The sequence below is a fragment of the Bubalus kerabau genome, chromosome 2, assembly GCF_029407905.1.
Source record: "Bubalus kerabau isolate K-KA32 ecotype Philippines breed swamp buffalo chromosome 2, PCC_UOA_SB_1v2, whole genome shotgun sequence".
Taxonomy (NCBI): domain Eukaryota; kingdom Metazoa; phylum Chordata; class Mammalia; order Artiodactyla; family Bovidae; genus Bubalus; species Bubalus kerabau.
The window spans coordinates 22,674,066-22,693,604 of record NC_073625.1 but is presented as its reverse complement, the minus strand read 5'-3'; the positions used below and the strand labels follow the sequence as shown (position 1 = coordinate 22,693,604).

General features: G+C 37.2%; 1 protein-coding gene across 2 annotated transcripts in view; it reads left to right on the top strand.

The window, feature by feature from the left end:
• Positions 1-18,936, top strand: part of SGCZ (sarcoglycan zeta) — a 410,555-nt gene extending 391,619 nt beyond the window's left edge. For both annotated transcript variants that reach the window (XM_055567242.1, XM_055567241.1), the window contains 2 exons: positions 9,398-9,521; positions 17,723-18,936. In XM_055567242.1, the coding sequence (XP_055423217.1) occupies positions 9,398-9,521; positions 17,723-17,917 (319 nt within the window). In that variant the 3' untranslated portion in view covers positions 17,918-18,936. The remainder of the gene's footprint in view (positions 1-9,397; positions 9,522-17,722) is intronic.
• Positions 18,937-19,539: the final 603 nt, after the last annotated feature.

The following is a 19,539-nucleotide window of genomic DNA, read 5'->3' as shown; positions in this document are numbered from 1 at the left end:
CCAAATTTTCTTTTTATAATTTTTATATCATTTTAATTAAAATACCTTTATATTAAGTTCTAATTTTAAAAGGCGAGTCTCCTACTTTACCTTCATTTAACAAATCTGATAACTGTCATACATATTTTTCCTCTAAAAATATTTTGACATAAAGTTTTAAGTTTCAAGAGACTCTACTGAGATTCTTATTGGAATTTTATTACATATGTTTATTATTTCGACATACTTGAATTTTCGTAATATGGTAGTAAATATGAGTTTATTTTTATCCAGAAATACCTAAAACTCTTGAATTGCCAGGTAAACTATTAATATCAGATGTATTTTCTAGATACTCCTTTCCTGGAAATATTGTAAAATACAGATTTTGAATAATATAACATTTATATTACTATTGTGATTTAGCAACAGGAATTACACATTTTTTCAAGTATTCCTGTATGTCATTAATATCTGTATTATAGTCAATAATCATCAAACATTAGCATCAGTTAACTTTTTTTAATTTAGATTTTCATAGCACACAATTTGACAAACTTTACCCCCCAAAACTGGATAATCCTATAAGATCTGTGACCACACCTTCTTTCCCCACAACTTATTACAGACATTCTCAAGCATTCTACATGTTGTGCTTAGTTACTCAGTCGTGTCGGATTCTTTGCAACCTCATGGACTGTAGCCCGCCCAGGCTCCTCTGTCCATGGGGATTTTGTGGGTAAGAATATTGGAGGGGGTTGCCATGCCCTTCTCCAGGGGATCTTCCCAACCCAGGGATTGAACCCAGGTCTCCTGCATTGCAGGTGGATTCTTTACCACTGAGCCACCAGGGAAGCCCATACTACATGTTAAGAGTATTTTACAGAAAGTACCTATAACCCCAGCTAGATTCTTCTAGTATCAGTTTTCTCTGTCTTTCATTATGTATACATTTCAACTATCCACCCACCAATATATCTTATTTTTATTCATTCAAGCATAAGTTGTATAAATCTGTACACTTTTCCTTATCACTTCAGCATGTACATCATTAACTAGCTTTCAAGATCACTTACAGTTTCTTTCCTTTCATTGTAAAATAATTATGCAATGATATTCACAAAGCCTAAATGCATATTTTCTGGGTTTTGAAAAATGCATACACTTGTGTAACCCAAAATTTTGTCAGATAAAAACATCATCACTCAAGCAAGTTCCCTCATTTATCTCCTGGTAAATTCCTACCATGACCCACCAGAAACAAACTCTACTCTCCTTTTATTTTTAACCCTATATTAGGTTTGGAGAAGGAAATGGAAATCCACTCCAGCACTCTTGCCTGGAAAATCCCATGGATGGAGGAGCCTGATAGGCTACAGTCCATGGGGTCGCAAAGAGTCGGACATGACTGAGTGACTTCACTTTTTTTAGTACTAACATAAATTGATCATAGAAGATGCACTATTCTTTGTAAAATTTATTTCATTCCACACAGTGTTTTTGAGATCTATCCATGATATTGTCTGTATCCCTTCTGCTTTATTGCTGATTGGCTGTATGAACATACAATATTTTATTTATGCATTTTCCTAATTGAAAGATGCATGGGCTGTATCTAGCCATGTTCAGTTTTATATAAAAATGCCAGAACTTTCCAAAGTGGTTGTATCATTTAACTCTTCGTCAATGAAATTTCAGTTAACAGTCAAGCTAAGAAGAATTAATGAAAGGAAATCTTATTCAAGCCATACTAAAGATTATAATCCAGGAGACAAACTCTCAGAAGCCCTGAGAGCTGTTCTGTCTGTCAGAAGGGGATGGCACAGTCATGTACATTTTCAAGACACAGGATATACTGATATTTTACATGAAGTTCACCAAAGACTAATAGTCCAAGTAAGTATAGTACAAGGGCCTTCCTTGGTGGCTCAAATGGTAAAGAACCTGCCTGCAGTGCAGGAGACCCAGGTTCAATCCCTATATCGGGAAGATCCCCTGGAGAAGGGAATGGCAACCCACTCCTGGTATCTCAGTTGGTAAAGAATCTGCCTACAATGCAGGAGACCCCGGTTCAATTTCCTGGGTTGGGAAGCTCCACTGGAGAAGGGATAGGCTACCCACTCCAGGACTCTTGGGCCTCCCTTGTGGCTAAGATAGTAAAGAATGCACCTGCAATGTGGAGACCTGGGTTTAATCCCTGGGTTGGGAAGATCCACTGGAAAAGGGAAAGGCTATCCAATCCAGTATTCTGGTCTGGAGAATTCCATGGACTATGTAGCCCATGGGGTCGCAAAGAGTCAGATGTGATTGAGTGACTTTCACTCATTCACTCACTCACCAGTATTTCTTGTCTGGAGAATTCCATAGACATAGAAGACTGGCTAGCTATAGTCCATGGGGTTGCAAAGAGTTGGACACAACTGAGTAACTAACACTTTCACTTTTCACAAGCACAGTACATGGGGAGCAGCAAGTCATTATGACCCCCTATAGATATGGGAAAAAATGTTATTCTTTTAAGAGGTTACATAGCTAGTGTCAGAAGAAGGAAAGACAAAGATCTTCGTATGGAGCAGGCATTTCCACCTTTGAGCTGCTCTGGTTAACATGAGGCACAGATGTACACTGCACTTTAGGAACAGAGGGAGGAGGCCCAAGCTAAGAGAGAGAATTTTACTTTTAAACTTTCTTGTCCTTTTTTAAAATACAAATTTTATTTCATCATCTTCCATCAAATATGAAAGAGAATTTCATGTTTCACAAGTTCACTAACATTTAATATTAGCAATTTTATTAATTCAAGCCATTCTGGTGGCTGTTCTGTGGAATTTCACATTATTAATTTGCTATTACTTGATAATTAATATTAATCACTTTTCATATAAATATGGAACAACCATGTATATCCTTTAATGAAGCATTTATTCAAATTTTTCTCCGTATTTTAATTTTGTTTTTGTATTTTTATCTCTGAGCTGGACGATTATTTATGTATCTAAGAACTAGTCCTCTGAAGTTACCCTTCAATATAGGGATCATATATGCATTTTATTGATGGTAATTTTGAAAGGCAGATTTTCATCTTGAAGATATCTAATGTATCATTTTAAATATATACTAGTTACTGCTTTTTGTGGCCTAAAAATGTTTTGCCTACTCCCAAGTCACAAAGATGCTTTTCTTTAAAAGCCTTCTTTTTTAGCTTTTAATTTTGATAACTGTGTGGCATAAATTGAGGTTTATTTTGTCTATATAGAGATCAATTATTCCAGCACCATTTGTTGAAAAGACTATGCTTTTTCTCATTGAATCATTTTACTGACTTTGTTAAAACTCAGAAGCTCATACATGTAACTATTTCTGGGTCTCTATTTGATTCTGATTTTCTGTTTGTTATCCTTATGTCAGGTCAGCACTATCTTGTTTACTGTAGCTTTGCAATAGTTTTTAAGTTCTCCAACATTGTTGTTCTTTTTTAAAGATTGCTGTGAATATTCTAAAGTATCTGCAGTAGCTAAATAATCCTGATAAAATGACTCAATCACACTAAAATTCAAAGACTTTCTAGGTAAAATATAGATTATTAGAGTGCTGATATTGAGTGCAATGGAGACCAAACATGTAAATTAAAGTTTTTCAGAAATATTTCCATTTCTTACTAGAGTACATTTCACAGTGCTGGTGGGATGATTAAAAGATAATCCATGTAAAGTTTTAAGTATAGAATAAGTTCCCAGTACTAGCTTTTAGTATATTACTATAAATAGATGGCTAACAAACTAATAAAGAACAGATTCAATGATGTTTTGCCATGAATAAAATCTTTTATATTTCAGGTGCTCTGTAATTTTATTTATTAGGTAACTGAGCCTCAGTGAGGTTAACTGGATTTAAAATTTCTAGTACAATCTGTGAGATTTTTATTCAAAGTCCTATGTTTAATTTTTTCATTAGATTGATGCAACTCTTGCATGTAATAATTGTGTCCGTGAGTTTATACCTGAATTTCCTATACTGCTTCTGGGAAATAACTTATATTACTTTTAAATAACTTATAATACTTCATCCTTTAAATAACTTATATTACTGTATACTATAGTATGTAGCCACACTTTCAATAAAAGAAATTCTTTTCTATATACTGCACTTTATAATACAGCTGCTAGAAGTACCCAACTTTCTAGTAAAGACCTGTGAAAATATTATTTATAAAATAGTCAATGAAATATGTTGTTACACAATCATTAAATCCTTTTTTATAAGGTGGGATAACTGGTAATATCATAACTACATTTTATTTACTTAAAATTTTGTATCTACATCTACTTGTTCTATAATGTCCTTTGGATAGTTAATATTATGATCATATGCTTGCTTGAATTCAGAACATTTTAAAAATGCCTCATGCTTAAATGCAAAGATCATTTTCTGTTGTTAGAATTCATGAAGTTTAACACTTGCATTCTAGATGGCAATATGGAGAAGGCAATGGCACCCCACTCCAGTACTCTTGCCTGGAAAATCCCATGGATGGAGGAGCCTGGTAGGCTGCAGTCCATGGGGTCGATAAGAGTCAGACATGACTGAGCGACTTCACTTTCACTTTTCACTTTCATGCACTGGGGAAGGAAATGGCAACCCACTCCAGTGTTCTTGCCTTGAGAATCCCAGGAATGGGGGAGCCTGGTGGGCTGCCATCTATGGGGGGCCGCACAAGGTCAGACATGACTGAAGCGACTTAGCAGTAGCAGTTATACACCGCTCGTGAAAAATGTGGTTTTTTTCCCCATTCAACAAGTGAAAGACCTAGAGATGATGTGCAGGTTTAGTTAGGTAATGGGTCTAAATGTAAATATAAGTAGACATGTAATTATTAACACTGGATGATTCAGATTAATACATACATCTGTAAATGCTCACAGTGAATCTATGCCACTCACAATGCTGTTAATTTGAAGATTTTAGGTCTCCATATACATTGTGGCTGGAGAAGGAAATGGCAACCCACTCCAGTATTCTTGCCTGGAAAATCCCACGGACAGAGGAGCCTGACAGGCTATAGTCCTTGGGGTCACAAAGTGTCAGACAAAACTGAGAGACTAACACTACCTATACATTGTGGTTGTGCTATGAAATTTTTTCTCCCCCAAATTTAACTTATTTGCTTATGCTAAACAGTCAGGCAAGCTCATAAAAAATAGTTTGCAGCTTACTTTTATTTTCATGTTCGTAAGAAATATTTGACTACCACAATGTATTCCTTTGAAAATAAAATTATGAAATCCTCCAAATAGTCTAATAAAATTTTAATATATACTCTACCTACATATTCTCCATAATTAAAGTTCCTAATGTATATTACTCATCTGAATGATGGATACTATATAAAACAGGGCATTTTTAATAAAAATTTATATCATTTCTTAGTGATCACTAGTTTTAATTTTATCAAGCTTAGCAAAGCATACAGTGGAAATCTAATTCAAAATCTTAATCACTTTCAGAACCTGAAGGATTTATCCATACTGTAAAATTGTCATTTTTTTTATGTTTTATGTACCACTTGGTAAGTTATTGGAGAAGGAAATGGCAACCCAATATGTATGACTTATATCATATAGCAGGCATATTGGCTTCCCTGGTGGCTCAGTCAGTAAAGAGTCTGCCTGCAATGCAGGAGACCTGGGTTTGAGCAGGTATATATGTAGTCCTTGATAAGTTTTTTTAATGCATTTTTATATTTATATATATATATATATATATATATATATCTCATATAGCATGTTTTCTGTATCCCTTGACCCCTTGATAAGTTTTTAATATATATGGCAGGTCAACCCCCTCCAGTATTCTTGCCTGGAAAATTCCATGGAAGAAGAGCCTGGTGGGCTATAGTCCATGAGTCACAAAGTTTTGGGTATGACTGAGCACACACACACACATATTGTCTTAGGGTACAAAATTAGCTTCATAAGAAATGAAAATATTCCCCCAAAACTTTAATTTCCATGTTTGGTCTCCATTGCACTCAATATCAGACACTAAGTCCCAGTCTATTCAGCTCTGTGGCGGTTGCATCATTGCGCCAAGACGCCTGCACCACCAAAGCGCTTATCTGGGCTGACATTTGGTCGTTGGTAGCCTCATGATCCAACTGCCAATTCCCAAGATGTTCTCTTTAGCATCACCAAGTCCTCAGTCACTGCAGGTCACTAGTCCTTTCTCTTTTGAGGATCCATGGTCTCTTCTCAGTTATCCCGAAATATCCCTCTCTCCTGAGATCTCTAACACCTAAAGAAGGTCCCACAACCTAGAAAATGACCTCAGGTAGCAGAATACAGAGAGCCATTCAAGACCAATTCTGTTCATTTCTCTTCAAATCTTCTCTAGCCTGTGAAACAAGAAAACAGTTCTCCAACTAGTGAAATAAACAACAAGGTCTCATGGGTATTGGCTTTCTCCTCTGTTTTTATGTGCTGAATCATTTTCAACACAATAAATAGCTGTTTTTTTTTCCAATTCAAAATGTTTATAACATTAGGAAATTCAAGATTTTTAACAGTTTATCTGCTCTGTTATCCACAATGTATTGCAAAGGATGATGTTTAATGAATGGGGGGATGGTTTAGGGTGCAAGGAAATGGGACAAGGGAGGAAATCCCCTTATATTTCAGAATACTATCCCATTACATTCTTATTTCCCTGAATCAATTTAAGGAATTTCTTACAATCCTATAAGGAAGCAGGCATATTTAGAGAAGATAAAATTGAAGTTTATTGCTGCTGGCTCACTTTCCTGAACCCAGGTCTGGCCAGCTCTACGTCTTTACTGCTTCTTTGAATTGCTGTTGTTGCTGAATCACTAAGTCCTGTCTGAGTCTTTGCTTCTTTGAATAGAGTTCCCCTAAGTCAAGGCTAGCAAAACGCTCTAAGGCAACACTGTAAATGAGTTCCTAGGTCTAAAATGAAGATGAAGACAATAAACATTTTTTTAAATTAAATAATTTGAAATTCTAATTAAATTAATTAAAAATTAGAAATTCTAATTAAATAATTAGACATTAAAGAAAGCTGAGTGCCAAAGAATTGATGCTTTTGAACTGTGGTGTTGGAGAAGACTCTTGAGAGTCCCTTGGACTGCAAGGAGATCCAACCAGTCCATCCTAAAGGAGATCAGTCCTGAATATTCATTGGAAGGACTGATGCTGAAGCTGAAACTCCAATACTTTGGCCACCTGATGCGAAGAACTGACTCATTGGAAAAGACCCTGATGCTGGGAAAGATTGAAGGCAGGAGGAGAAGGGGATGACAGAGGATGAGATGGTTGAATGACATCACCGACTCGATGGACATGAGACTGAGCAAGCTCCGAAAGTTGGTAATGGACAGGGAAGCCTGGCGTGCTGCAGCCCACCACATGACAAAGAGTCCAACACAACTGAGCGACTGAACTGAACTGAATTAGTAAGGATGAGAATGGAAAAACTCAAAAGCCCAGAAGGACTTAATATATTTTAATGTGCTAGTAGAAATATGGTACAAAAAATGTTCACACTTAATAGAGATATTTTACTGTCAAATATCAGTATCCTACTCCCTTATCCTTGTAAACTAAACCATATCAATTATTTGATAAAATAACCCCAAGTTCATTGAGTTGTGTTTCATTAGTTGTCAGATTTATAATCTGTTTCAGAACATTAATCCATGTTAGTTAAATTCTTACCTGACTTCTGTTTGAGTGGTTCAGTCATGTCTAAACATACGTAATTACACTTAATGTTATAGGTAATTACCAAATAGAAATAGTAATGGTCTCAGATGCACCATTTAAGATGGAGTATATTTGGGGGTGTATCATAGGACATCACATAAATATACATTTAAACATTGAGATTTTGAAATTTAGATGCTATGTACAAAATATAAGGATTATGAATCAAAAAACTTATGAGTAATTCTTTTTGAAGTTTGCAAATATTCTATGAAAACATGTGATTTGTGTTTAAAGAAAAACCAAACAGACATTTCTTTTATATATATATATATAAAATCAAGGACTTCCCTGGTGGCTCAGATGGTAAAGAATCTGCCTGCAGTCCAGGAGACCCAGGTTTGATCTGGGGTCAGGAAGATCCCCTGGAGAAGGAAATGGCAACCTACTCCAGTGTCCTTGCCTGGGAAATCCCATGGATAGAGGAGCCTGGTGGGCTATAGTCCATGGGGTTGCCAAGGGTCGGACATGACTGAGTGACTAATACTTTTATATAATCAAAACCTGCCCCCTCCAGGGATTTTGTGAAGATATCCCAAAGACCCAGAAATCAAAGTTTCAAAGTTTCTCTGGTGAGTGGAAAAATGTTTAAAGCATCAAAATCACTTCTAAGTGCCGGCTCTAGTCCTTCAATATCACTTTCAAGTCTTTAAGTTCAACTTTATTATCGAGAGAGATAGCAAGCTGATCTTCAGTGCTCAAACTATTCCATGAGGTTCTCTCTGCAAATCTGTTCTCAGTCTGTAACCTCCAAGGAGACCAGTTAGTCTGGATGATGGTGAAGGTGAACCTGAAGGAACTTTTGTTCTGAAGTCCTGTGGTCAATAGAACACAGGCAATCACAGCCCCAGAGCAGAGCTATTATCCAAAATGACCCACTCCAGGATAAGATCTCTTATCACACCGAGTGCTTTCTATGACTGTTTTCTTGCTTCTGTATTTTACCTCCATTTGCTCTTTCTCTAGGTTTATATTTGAAGATAATTTTGAAATGCCTTCCAACTATCCTTTTTGCAGCCTATCTAAAACACTTGTGTCTCACTCCTCATTTAATTTTTCTTTCTCAGACTAATGTCTTTCATTCTGAGGACATTTTCTTGGGCTAATAGAGGTCAGTTGATGTAGGAAATATCTTATCTTCATTTTAATTAATTTCTAGAACTGTAAAGAGCCCTTTGAGAATTTTTTAGTTTACAGAACTTTGGGCACACTTGAAAGTTCACAATAGTAAAGATTTTCGTTAAAACTCATCTTAGCAAGGCAATTGGGGGATACTTACATGCTAACTTGCTACAAATTTAGTTCTTAAAACTCCATCATTAATATCAAAAATGTATAAAAGATTTAAACTGGTAAACTTATCACGACCTACTTTTCATGGGCATTGTGAAGGGAAACAACACAGGAAACTGTTACTAAATCGTTATACAAATGAGACTAAAGAATTGATGTGAACAATTAAAGAATTTCATAAAGAGCCAAAAATTAGAGAATACAATAAAAAATCTTTGTAAAACCCATTTTAGATTTTTTTTTTAATGGCAATCATTGGTATTTATGCCTGCCTGTTGGTTTTAGTTGACTAGCATTATATTTTCAATATTAAGGTTTTTGGGATTTTGTTTTCTGTTAATTTTTTTTAGGCTCGAATCACCAACCAGGTCCTTGATAATGGAAGCTCCTCGGGGGGTCCAGGTGAGTGCTGCAGCTGGAGACTTCAAGGCCATCTGCAGGAAGGAGCTGCATTTGCAGTCCACGGAGGGGGAGGTAAGTTCTGAGGAGCAGACACTGGCCCTTTAATCTGGGGGCGGGGACAGGGGTGGGGGTGCATGTGCTTCTTATCATATTACAAGCTTATGGTTCCCAGGGAAGCATAAGGAACTACTTAATAAGATCATAAGAGGGCTCAAATCATGAAAATATGAATACTTCTTGAATATGAGACTGGGTAAACCAAATATTATTTTCATAAGTCAAAGTTTTTTGTTTTTTTTTTTTCTACTGAAAAATACTCATTCATAAGTTGGTTGCAAGTTGGGCACTAAGTTCCTGCAATTTCAAAATCAACGGATGAACAGAACGAACACCAAGATAATACCCAGAATGAAGGCAATCTTTGCTATCTTTGTTCTGTGTTGGTCTTCAACAAGTTTTTCCACAAAGTGATTTGAAAGTTCATGTGTTTGTTTTGGTAGAAAGAGTACCTATGTTTTTCTAAAAGAGAAACAAAAGTCACAAATTTATTTTGCTATTTTGCGCAGTTATTTTCCAGATAAAGAGATACGTGATGGTTTTCTTTCGTGTCACTTTATTTCACCCAAGAGTCTGTTTAGTCGATTGTCCTCATTCCTTTAAAGAACCTTGCTTTCTCTCACTGCGTGATTTACCCCTTTGTCTTCTGCTTTCCACTGGAATGTGATAGGCACATACTTATTTTGTCTACTTTACTTTCTGTACACATTGTGACCATAATGTCTGCAGAATCACATTTTTATCCATTTTGGAAATTCCTCAGCATTATGTCTTCAGATATTCCCTCTCCCCTTTTTCTCTAGTTCTTTAGGCCTTTTTCAGAAGCTCTGAAGATACGTCTTTTCATTCTTTTAACCTTCCACATCCCTTAGCCTCACCTCTTCATTTCTATTTCTCTATTACCCTGTGCCTCACTCTGTGTTTATTCAGATCTACATGCCCCAGTTCCTACTTAGTATCTAATCTCTCTTTCAATCCCTCCATCAAGCTTTTAATTTTAGTAATTTTGTCATTCATTTCTAAGATTCTCATCTCTTGTTTTTGTTGTTGTTCAAATCTGCTTGGACATCTTGGTAGTTACTCTCATTTGCTTTTAATTCTACCTTAATTATTTCAAAACCTGATACATAATGCATATAGATTCTGTATATTTTTGTCATAATTCCCAAAGTCCTTGAAGGCCTAAATTTGTTGTGATGCTGTTTCTACCAGTTACTTCCCTTAATAGTTTATTTCTTCATATGCTTTTTTTTTTTTTAATGAGTTTATAAAGGCCAAGCTGAAAAGGAAAAGCATGGAAGGGTGATTTGAGAGAGATGCTCTAGAGCATTTCAGACCTTCTGACATGTAAAGATGAGGGCAGACATTAATAGAATCTACCACAGCAAGAGAGAAATCTTTCTTAAATATCTCACATCTTTTTTAAAGCATTGTTTTTTTCATGTTAATCATTTCATTCAAATCTGCTTTATTGACTATGCCAAAGCCTTTGACTGTGTGGATCACAATAAACTGTGGACAATTCTGAAAGAGATGGGAATACCAGACCACCTGATCTGCCTCTTGAGAAATTTGTATGCAGGTCAGGAAGCAACAGTTAGAACTGGACATGGAACAACAGACTGGTTCCAAATAGGAAAAGGAGTTTGTCAAGGCTGTATATTGTCACCCTGTTTATTTAACTTACATGCAGAGTACATCATGAGAAACACTGGACTGGGAGAAACGCTGGACTGGAAAAAACACAAACTGGAATCAAGATTGCCGGGAGAAATATCAATAACCTCAGATATGCAGATGACACCACCCTTATGGCAGAAAGTGAAGAGGAACTCAAAAGCCTCTTGATGAAAGTGAAAGTAGAGAGTGAAAAAGTTGGCTTAAAGCTCAACATTCAGAAAACGAAGATCATGGCATCCGGTCTCACCACTTCATGGGAAATAGATGGGGAAACAGTGGAAACAGTGTCAGACTTTATTTTTCTGGGCTCCAAAATCACTGCAGATGGTGACTGCAGCCATGAAATTAAAAGACGCTTACTCCTTGAAAGGAAAGCTATGACCAACCTAGATAGCATATTCAAAAGCAGAGACATTACTTTGCCAACAAAGGTCTGTCTAGTCAAGGCTATGGTTTTTCCTGTGGTCATGTATGGATGTGAGAGTTGGACTGTGAAGAAGGCTGAGCGCCGAAGAATTGATGCTTTTGAACTGTGGTGTTGGAGAAGACTCTTGAGAGTCCCTTGGACTGCAAGGAGATCCAACCAGTCCATTCTGAAGGAGATCAGCCCTGGGTGTTCTTTGGAAGAAATGATGCTAAAGCTGAAACTCCAGTACTTTGGCCACTTCATGTGAAGAGTTGACTCATTGGAAAAGACTCTGATGCTGGGAGGGATTGGGGGCAGGAGGAGAAGGGGACGACAGAGGATGAGATGGCTGGATGGCATCACTGACTCGATGGATGTGAGTCTCAGTGAACTCCAGGAGTTGGTGATGGACAGGGAGGCCTGGCATGCTGCGATTCATGAGGTTGCAAAGAGTCGGACATGACTGAGTGACTGATCTGATCTGATTTATAATGAATCATCCCATAATAAGTATTGATGATTATTAATCTCCATTCCACTCCTATTTATGCTCACTTTACTTACGTTCTCATATTCAAAGTATCAGCAGGATCCTTGAATTTAATTACATTTTAAGATTTAACTGTGAATTGAGTATTCTGCTATACATAAGTTATAGCCAAAGGTTTTCAGCTGTGGCCATTTTTTATATTAATAAAATAAAGATACAGAAAAGTACATCACTTTCTATTAGAATAAAATAGCATGTAATTTTTCTAAGAAGAGGTAGAAATTATGTAATATCTTTCTCTTTGCTTCATTGACTATGTCACAAAAAAAGCAGATCAACCAATTAACAATATAAAAAAATATGAAGTCCTTACCCTTCAGTCAGTTCAATTCAGTTGCTCAGTTGTGTCCGACTCTCTGCGACCCCATGAATCACAGCACACCAGGCCTCCCTGTCCATCACCAACTCCCGGAGTTCACTCAAACTCACATCCATCGAGTCAGTGACGCCATCCAACCATCTCATCCTCTGTTGTTCCCTTTTCCTCCTACCCCCAATCCCTCCCAGCATCAGTCTTTTTCAATGAGTCAACTCTTTGCAGGAGGTAGCCAAAGTACTGGAGTTTCAGCCTTAGCATCATTTCTTCCAAAGAACACCCAGGGCTGATCTCCTTTAGAATGGACTGGTTGGATCTCCTTGCAGTCCAACGGACTCTCAAGAGTCTTCTCCAACACCACAGTTCAAAAGCATCAGTTCTTTGGCGCTCAGCTTTCTTCATAGTCCAACTCTCACATCCATACATGACCACAGGAAAAACCATAGCCTTGACTAGACAGACCTTTGTTGGCAAAGTAATGTCTCTGCTTTTGAATATGCTATCTAGGTTGGTCATAACTTTCCTTTCAAGGAGTAAGCGTCTTTTAATTTCATGGCTGCAGTCACCATCTGCAGTGATTTTGGAGCCCAAAAATAAAGTCTGACACTGTTTCCACTGTTTCCCCATCTATTTCCCATGAAGTGATGGGACCGGATGCCATGATCTTTGTTTTCTGAATGTTGAGTTTTAAGCCAACTTTTTCACTCTCCTCTTTCACTTTCATCAAGAGGCTTTTTAGTTCCTCTTCACTTTCTGCCATAAGGGTGGTGTCATCTGCATATCTGAGGTTATTGATATTTCTCCCCTACCCTTAGATAGTACTTAAATTCACTAAGATCAGAACAAAAATTATATTGAGGTAGCCCAAATAAGTAAGAAGAAAACTGCACACACAGTTGTACACTGCAAAAGTTTTGACCATCTCAGACATAGTTTTGCAAGGAATTTCAAATTCAGCTCTGAAAACATCATGAATGACAATTGTATGTAAAATACTGAGTGTAGTAAAACATATGCAATGCAGTAACTTAATAACATATATGTTACAAGATGACAGAGGAAGGAGAAATCAATTTTTACTTTCCAAACTAATTAAATATTCTGCTACAGCAGTAGGTCTGATTTCAATAGGTAAGAAAGGAATAAATAAATGTCTTCTCTCATTCTTGTTGAGAGAAGACAGTGAGCCTTGACTGAAAAGCTCAGGAATGTTAGTCTGACTGCCTGGAAGAGTTTCAGAGTGAATGGAATATATAGTTTATAGGGCAATATGGAATAAAAATATCAGTTTTAGAAGCTGGGAAGTGAGCAGTGTCACATAGCTGCCTTACGCAGAACAGACAGAGGTGTGAGCGGGTCCATCCTAGTTGCTGGAGCCTGGAGAAGATGGAAGGTTTGAAAAGAATATACAACACTCCGTTTTGCTTCATAACTTGCTCTTCTGTCTCAAATCCAGAAAACATTATTTTTCCTCTCCTTTCTTTCTTTTTCTATTTTTTATGTGGAAATCCATTGTTTATTCAATCATCTACCCTTTTGTGGAAGGATGTTATATCTGTAAGGCTAACTCAAAATTCAGGATTTTATTATAAAAATTCACTAGAATTAGACTGTTTATAAGCATTTTCTTCTTTTTCTCTTTTTTTCTTTGTTCCTTTTCTTATGTAATTTTATATTATTATTGAGGTAAAAGTTGTATATAACATTGTATACATTTCAGGTGTACACCATCATAATTTGACATCTGTATACACTATAAGGCTACCCACTCCAGTATTCAGGCCTGGAGAATTCCATGGACTATAGTCCATGGGGTCACAATGTGTCAGACATGACTGAGCAACTTTCACTTCACTTCATACACTACAAAATAATCACCACCAAAGGGCCAGTTATCATCCATTCCCATATAATTAGTTCGGTTGAGTTGCTTAGTCATGTCCAATCCTTTGTGACCCCATGGACTGCAGCATGCCAGGCTTCCCTGTCCATCACCAACTCCCGGAGCTTGCTCATGTCCATCGAGTCGGTCATGCTATCCAACCATCTCATCCTCTGTTGTCTCCTCCTCCTGCCTTCAGTCTTTCCTGTTGGCTAAAAAGTTCATTCAGGTTTTTCTGTAAGATGTTATGGAACAAACACGAACAAATTTTTAACCAACCAGTAAACCACTCTTTTTTCTCTTTCAAATATCCTATTAATTTTAATTTTTCTATTAATAAAAGCTACTTCCCATAAGTGGGTGAGGCTACAGTGTGGATCTCAGAAGTTTATGGAATTAAGTATTCTCATGTAGCTAAATATTGTCTAGTGCACGCATGCTAAGCTGTTTCCATCATGTCTGACTCTGTGCAACCCTATGGACTATAGCACTCTAGGCTTCTCTACCCGTGGGATTCTCCAGGCAAGAACACCGGAGTAGGTTGCCATGTTCTCCTCCAGGGTATCTTCCCAAGCCAGGGATCGAACCTGCATCTCTTACATCTCCTGCACTGGCAGGCAGGTTCTTTACCACTAGCACGCCCTGGGAAGCCCACAAACTGGAGGGCACCGCTGGAGCTAAACTGAAGTGGGCCACACAGGAGGTTCCAGGCTAACTCCATTGATGAGGCCACAACAGCTAGGCTTGCTTTCTGAGCTGCTGCCTGAATGCCCTGCTTGTGTAAAAATAGCTACTCTCCACATTTATTCAGTCAGGCTGCACCAAGAGAAACACAATCAGTTTCAAACTATAAAACTCAGTGAAGTGGCCGGGTGTCAGCAAGCCTCTGAAAGCCACTGGGATTGGCAGTAGCACCTGTTTCTATGCTTACTAAGGAAATGAGGCCAACATTTATCCCCCAAAATGTGTTGTCATTTTCTTTTGCTTAGTTTTGTACACTTTTAACTTTTGCATCAGGGGAAAAGAAAATCTTCTTAAAAAAATAGAAGTCCTTTCTTTCTGTTTGCTTTCTGGTCACTTAACCTGGAAAAAATTATGATGTAATAAAATGTCAGCATTTGATACCTACAAACAAAACCTTTAATTATGCTTTCTTAACTTTGAATACTGTTGGTAAAGGCAATCATTTTTACTTCATAATTTATCCATTTATTAAAAATCTATTTGTATTTATGGAAGCTATACATGCAAGGTCAAACACTGTGAAGTTATAAAAAAAAATCAGACTTCATGAAGGTCATGGTTTATTAGGGAAAGTAATATATCAATATGACTATAAAATATCCAGCAATGAACCAAAAAGATATTAATAAAATGCCATGTGAGAACCAAATAAGAAGTCTTTCCATCTTGGGGCACTAGGGAAAGGTCCATGGAAGATGAAACATGAACTGGGGTTTGGTGGAGGCTGAGAATTTTAGCCTAGAGGAGAGAGACATGTACAAGTGCAGGAAAGCATTCTATCCTGCAACTGGCACCGGCATGATTCTATTCACTGTTCTATAATCTTGAACCAATGACAGGTCCTGCCCTAACAGATATTACTTGCAGATAAGAGAAGGAAACAATGAATGAATGCACACTTAGTATAGTGTTAGAAAGGGACTGTTGTTATAGAGCTAAGTAAAGCTGGTAAGGGGAGATTACTGGATTTGTGTCACTTTAATAGGGAGGTTAGGAAAGTCCTCTTCTAGCAGGTGACCTTTTTTAGTAGAGACATGAACAAATATGCTCACATCTAAAATTTATCTTAAATATACACATCTATGGTATAGGAATTATTTTTCTGGCTTATTCTAAATGTGCCATAGATTTCTATATTTCAAAAAAAAATTTTAATATATAAAAAATGAGGCAAACAGGGGAAATCTCCCTCCTATCCCTGTTCTCTGTTTAGTCACTAAGTCGTGACCAACTCTTTTGAAACCCCATGGACTATAGCCCACTAGGCTCCTCTGTCCATGGGATTCTCCAGGCAAGAATACTAAAGTGAGTTGCCATTTCCTCCTCCATGGGATCTTCCCAACCCAGGGATCAAACTCACGTCTCCTATGTTAGCAGGCAGATTCTTTACCACTGAGCCACCAGGGAACTCCTCACCCCTGTTTTCTAACCACCCCATTAATATCTATCCTCACTCATAAATATCTGGAGAAAAATTTTTCAGGCTAGGAACAGAAGGAATTAAAAATCCCTGAGGCCAGAGCTGTTCTGGTATGTTTGAGAAAATGTGAGAGCTCCAGTAAGAAGAATTAAAGGAAATGATATTAGAAAGATAGGCCAGACCTTATAGGACTTGTGGACCATGAAAAGTAATCAAGATTCATTTTAAGTGTGGTGGAGGCCATTAAAGAATTGTGAGCATGATATGACATGATTTGATTGGTGTTTATTAGAAGTTCACTCCAGCCTTTTGTATAATAGACTCTAGGAGGACAAGAGTGGCCCCTGGGAGGCCAATTAGGGGGCTACTGCAAGAGTCCTAGTAAGAAATGATTAGGACTCAGGATGAAGGCAAAAGGTGTAGAAAATGGAGTATTCCTTTATTTTCCTGTCAATTTAGAGATGCCTGTAGGCAATAATTAGCTGCATAACAATAGAATCAAGACATAGCTAGAAAGAGTCCAGTTTCTTTGCTCATTCAAATTCATGATCTAATGTTCCTTTCTTTGGATGGTTCCTCATGCATGTCAGAACGATATGATCGCTGGCCCAGAAAGTGTTGAGTCCATGATTTGAAATAAGTGAAGTAATTTTGCAAGTTAGAAGATTTAGCAGCATAGGTGTTAAGTACAGGTAATATATTTTTTCATGGAGACTTCAAACCTGATTATATTTAATTACCTGTTGTTTATTGTGCACTTTATCTACTTGATGTCTACTGTGAGTCAACATGATTTTATGAGTACTTTTTAAAAAATTAAACCAGAGAGTCAAAATTTTTTTAATTAATTGTCCATCACTTCACTAATGGCATGTCCTTAACCATCCTTATTTCTCTGTATATTCTTTAGACTGGCAAGATTAAGTGAAATTAAGAGACAGTCAAAATCATTCATTTTCTGGGCCGTCTGAATAACTGGATTGGCCCCCTAAGCAGATTGTACCATCTTGCTTTTCCGACTGAAGACTCTCTGAACGCACCACGTGTCAAAGGCTGGGGTGGCGGGTTGTACCGCAGGAATACAATTTGTTGGTTTCACAAAGCTTGACAGCTAAACCAGCAGAATTGTTTGTCCTGTGGTCTTATTAGACCATGTTGTAGAGTTCTTAAGAATATAGAATGCTAAAAGGAAGTAAAATGCGGTTTCTTTTCCCCTAGATATTTTTGAACGCGGATACGATCCGGCTGGGAAAACTGCCGACCGGCTCCTTTTCCCCTTCTTCACCGAGTTCCTCCCACTCTCGGCAGACAGTGTATGAACTGTGTGTCTGCCCCAACGGCAAACTGTACCTGTCTCCAGCCGGGGTCGGGTCCACGTGTCAGTCCAGTAGCAACATCTGCTTGTGGAGCTGAAGGACTGATCTCTCCTCACACCAGAATAGCCTTTTGTTCCCGTCCGTCTGCTTCACAGTTCTGCTCCGTTTCCCTCGTGATCAGTCCAGAGTTTCTCCAAATGGTCCACAGAGCACCTCCTTCCGGGGTAAGCAGGGAGTCTGGCCACCTTCCCCCTCGATTTTCTGTGCTGCTCGACCCGGCGAGTGTGAGTGACAGAACAGTGGAAGAACCATCTTCAGCAGGAAAACTGGATCATAATCTTTGCTCAGAAGGGAGAATAACATAGGTGCCTTTGCTACATGAAGTGAAGCACACAGTTTTAGATTTTTGCAGGACCTGGATATGGACTGCACATATATACATTTACATAGATGAAATTCCCAGTATCCAATGGCAAGATGACATGGTTAACCCTGTAAGAAAACTAATTCTACAGTCTGAAAGCACAATTTTCCATTCATCTTTTTGGATGTAAACTTTTATCCCCGAATTTTAAAATTTTAAAGCATTATGTAATGCTTGCTTTACTAAAAATTCAATTCAATACATGGTTTTTAACAATACAAGACAGAATCCCACCCTGAGTTTTATTCGTTTCTTTAAATTCAATGTGTTGTTACTCTTTGTCTACTAAGTCTAGAATTTTGTACATTAGGTAATTTTGAAAGCTCTCAGCAATAGAATCTTTACAGAATTAACAAAATGCCATTATACCATCATTTGTCAGATCTGAATGGCCTGATGTAGTATTTACTTGGCTATTGCATGTGACGTATTTGCTTTTAACAAAACATCTAATTTATTGCAATATAAGATAGAATTAAGAGGGACATACTGATGGTATAGAATCCATCTTTTTTTTTAATTGACATAATATCCACTAGGTTCTAATAGTACAATTTTTGTTTGCTTCATTCACTTTATATTTAACTCAGACTGCTAAAATTCAAACATCCTAAATAAAAACTACTGTGATGCCTAATGCTGAGAATGAATTCACTTTCCATTGGAATATCATCTACAGAATTATATCTATGTATTTTTTATTGGAGGTTAAGACTTAAGGATGGTAGAAATTAAATTAAAAATCCCTGCTTAAACAGTAAAACATACAACTGTTAGAAAACATGTTGAAAATGTGTTTACTCCATCAGATTCTTATTTTAAGGAATTTAGTCACATTCCCTTGCAGCTGTTAATATTTAGTAATTTATATTAGACTGTTAAGCTACCCTGACATCAGAACATAGTTTCTTCCATCCTCCAGTGCTTATTTTTGTAAATTCACTCCTAATGAATAACTCCAAAATACTGTAGGTTCACTTTCCACAACACTCCTTAATTCAAATCCTTGCAATTTACAGAATCCAATAATAGAAAATTGTATTAAATAGTTCCTACTATGGGAAGGTGACTTGATTACTATAAGGTAAGTCTTTGATTTTAACATGTCAATCCATCTTTCTCCCCAATACACACTATATTACAGGTGTGTGGAAGTTTCATTGTGGGGGTCCATGACTGTAGAAACTTTGGAGTTCAGGGCTCTGTGGCACAGCATGAAGTTGGAGATTGGAACTTGTAGAAATAATTTGATTAGTTGAAGTAAGATATTCAAGTAATGCAAGCAACAAAGTGAA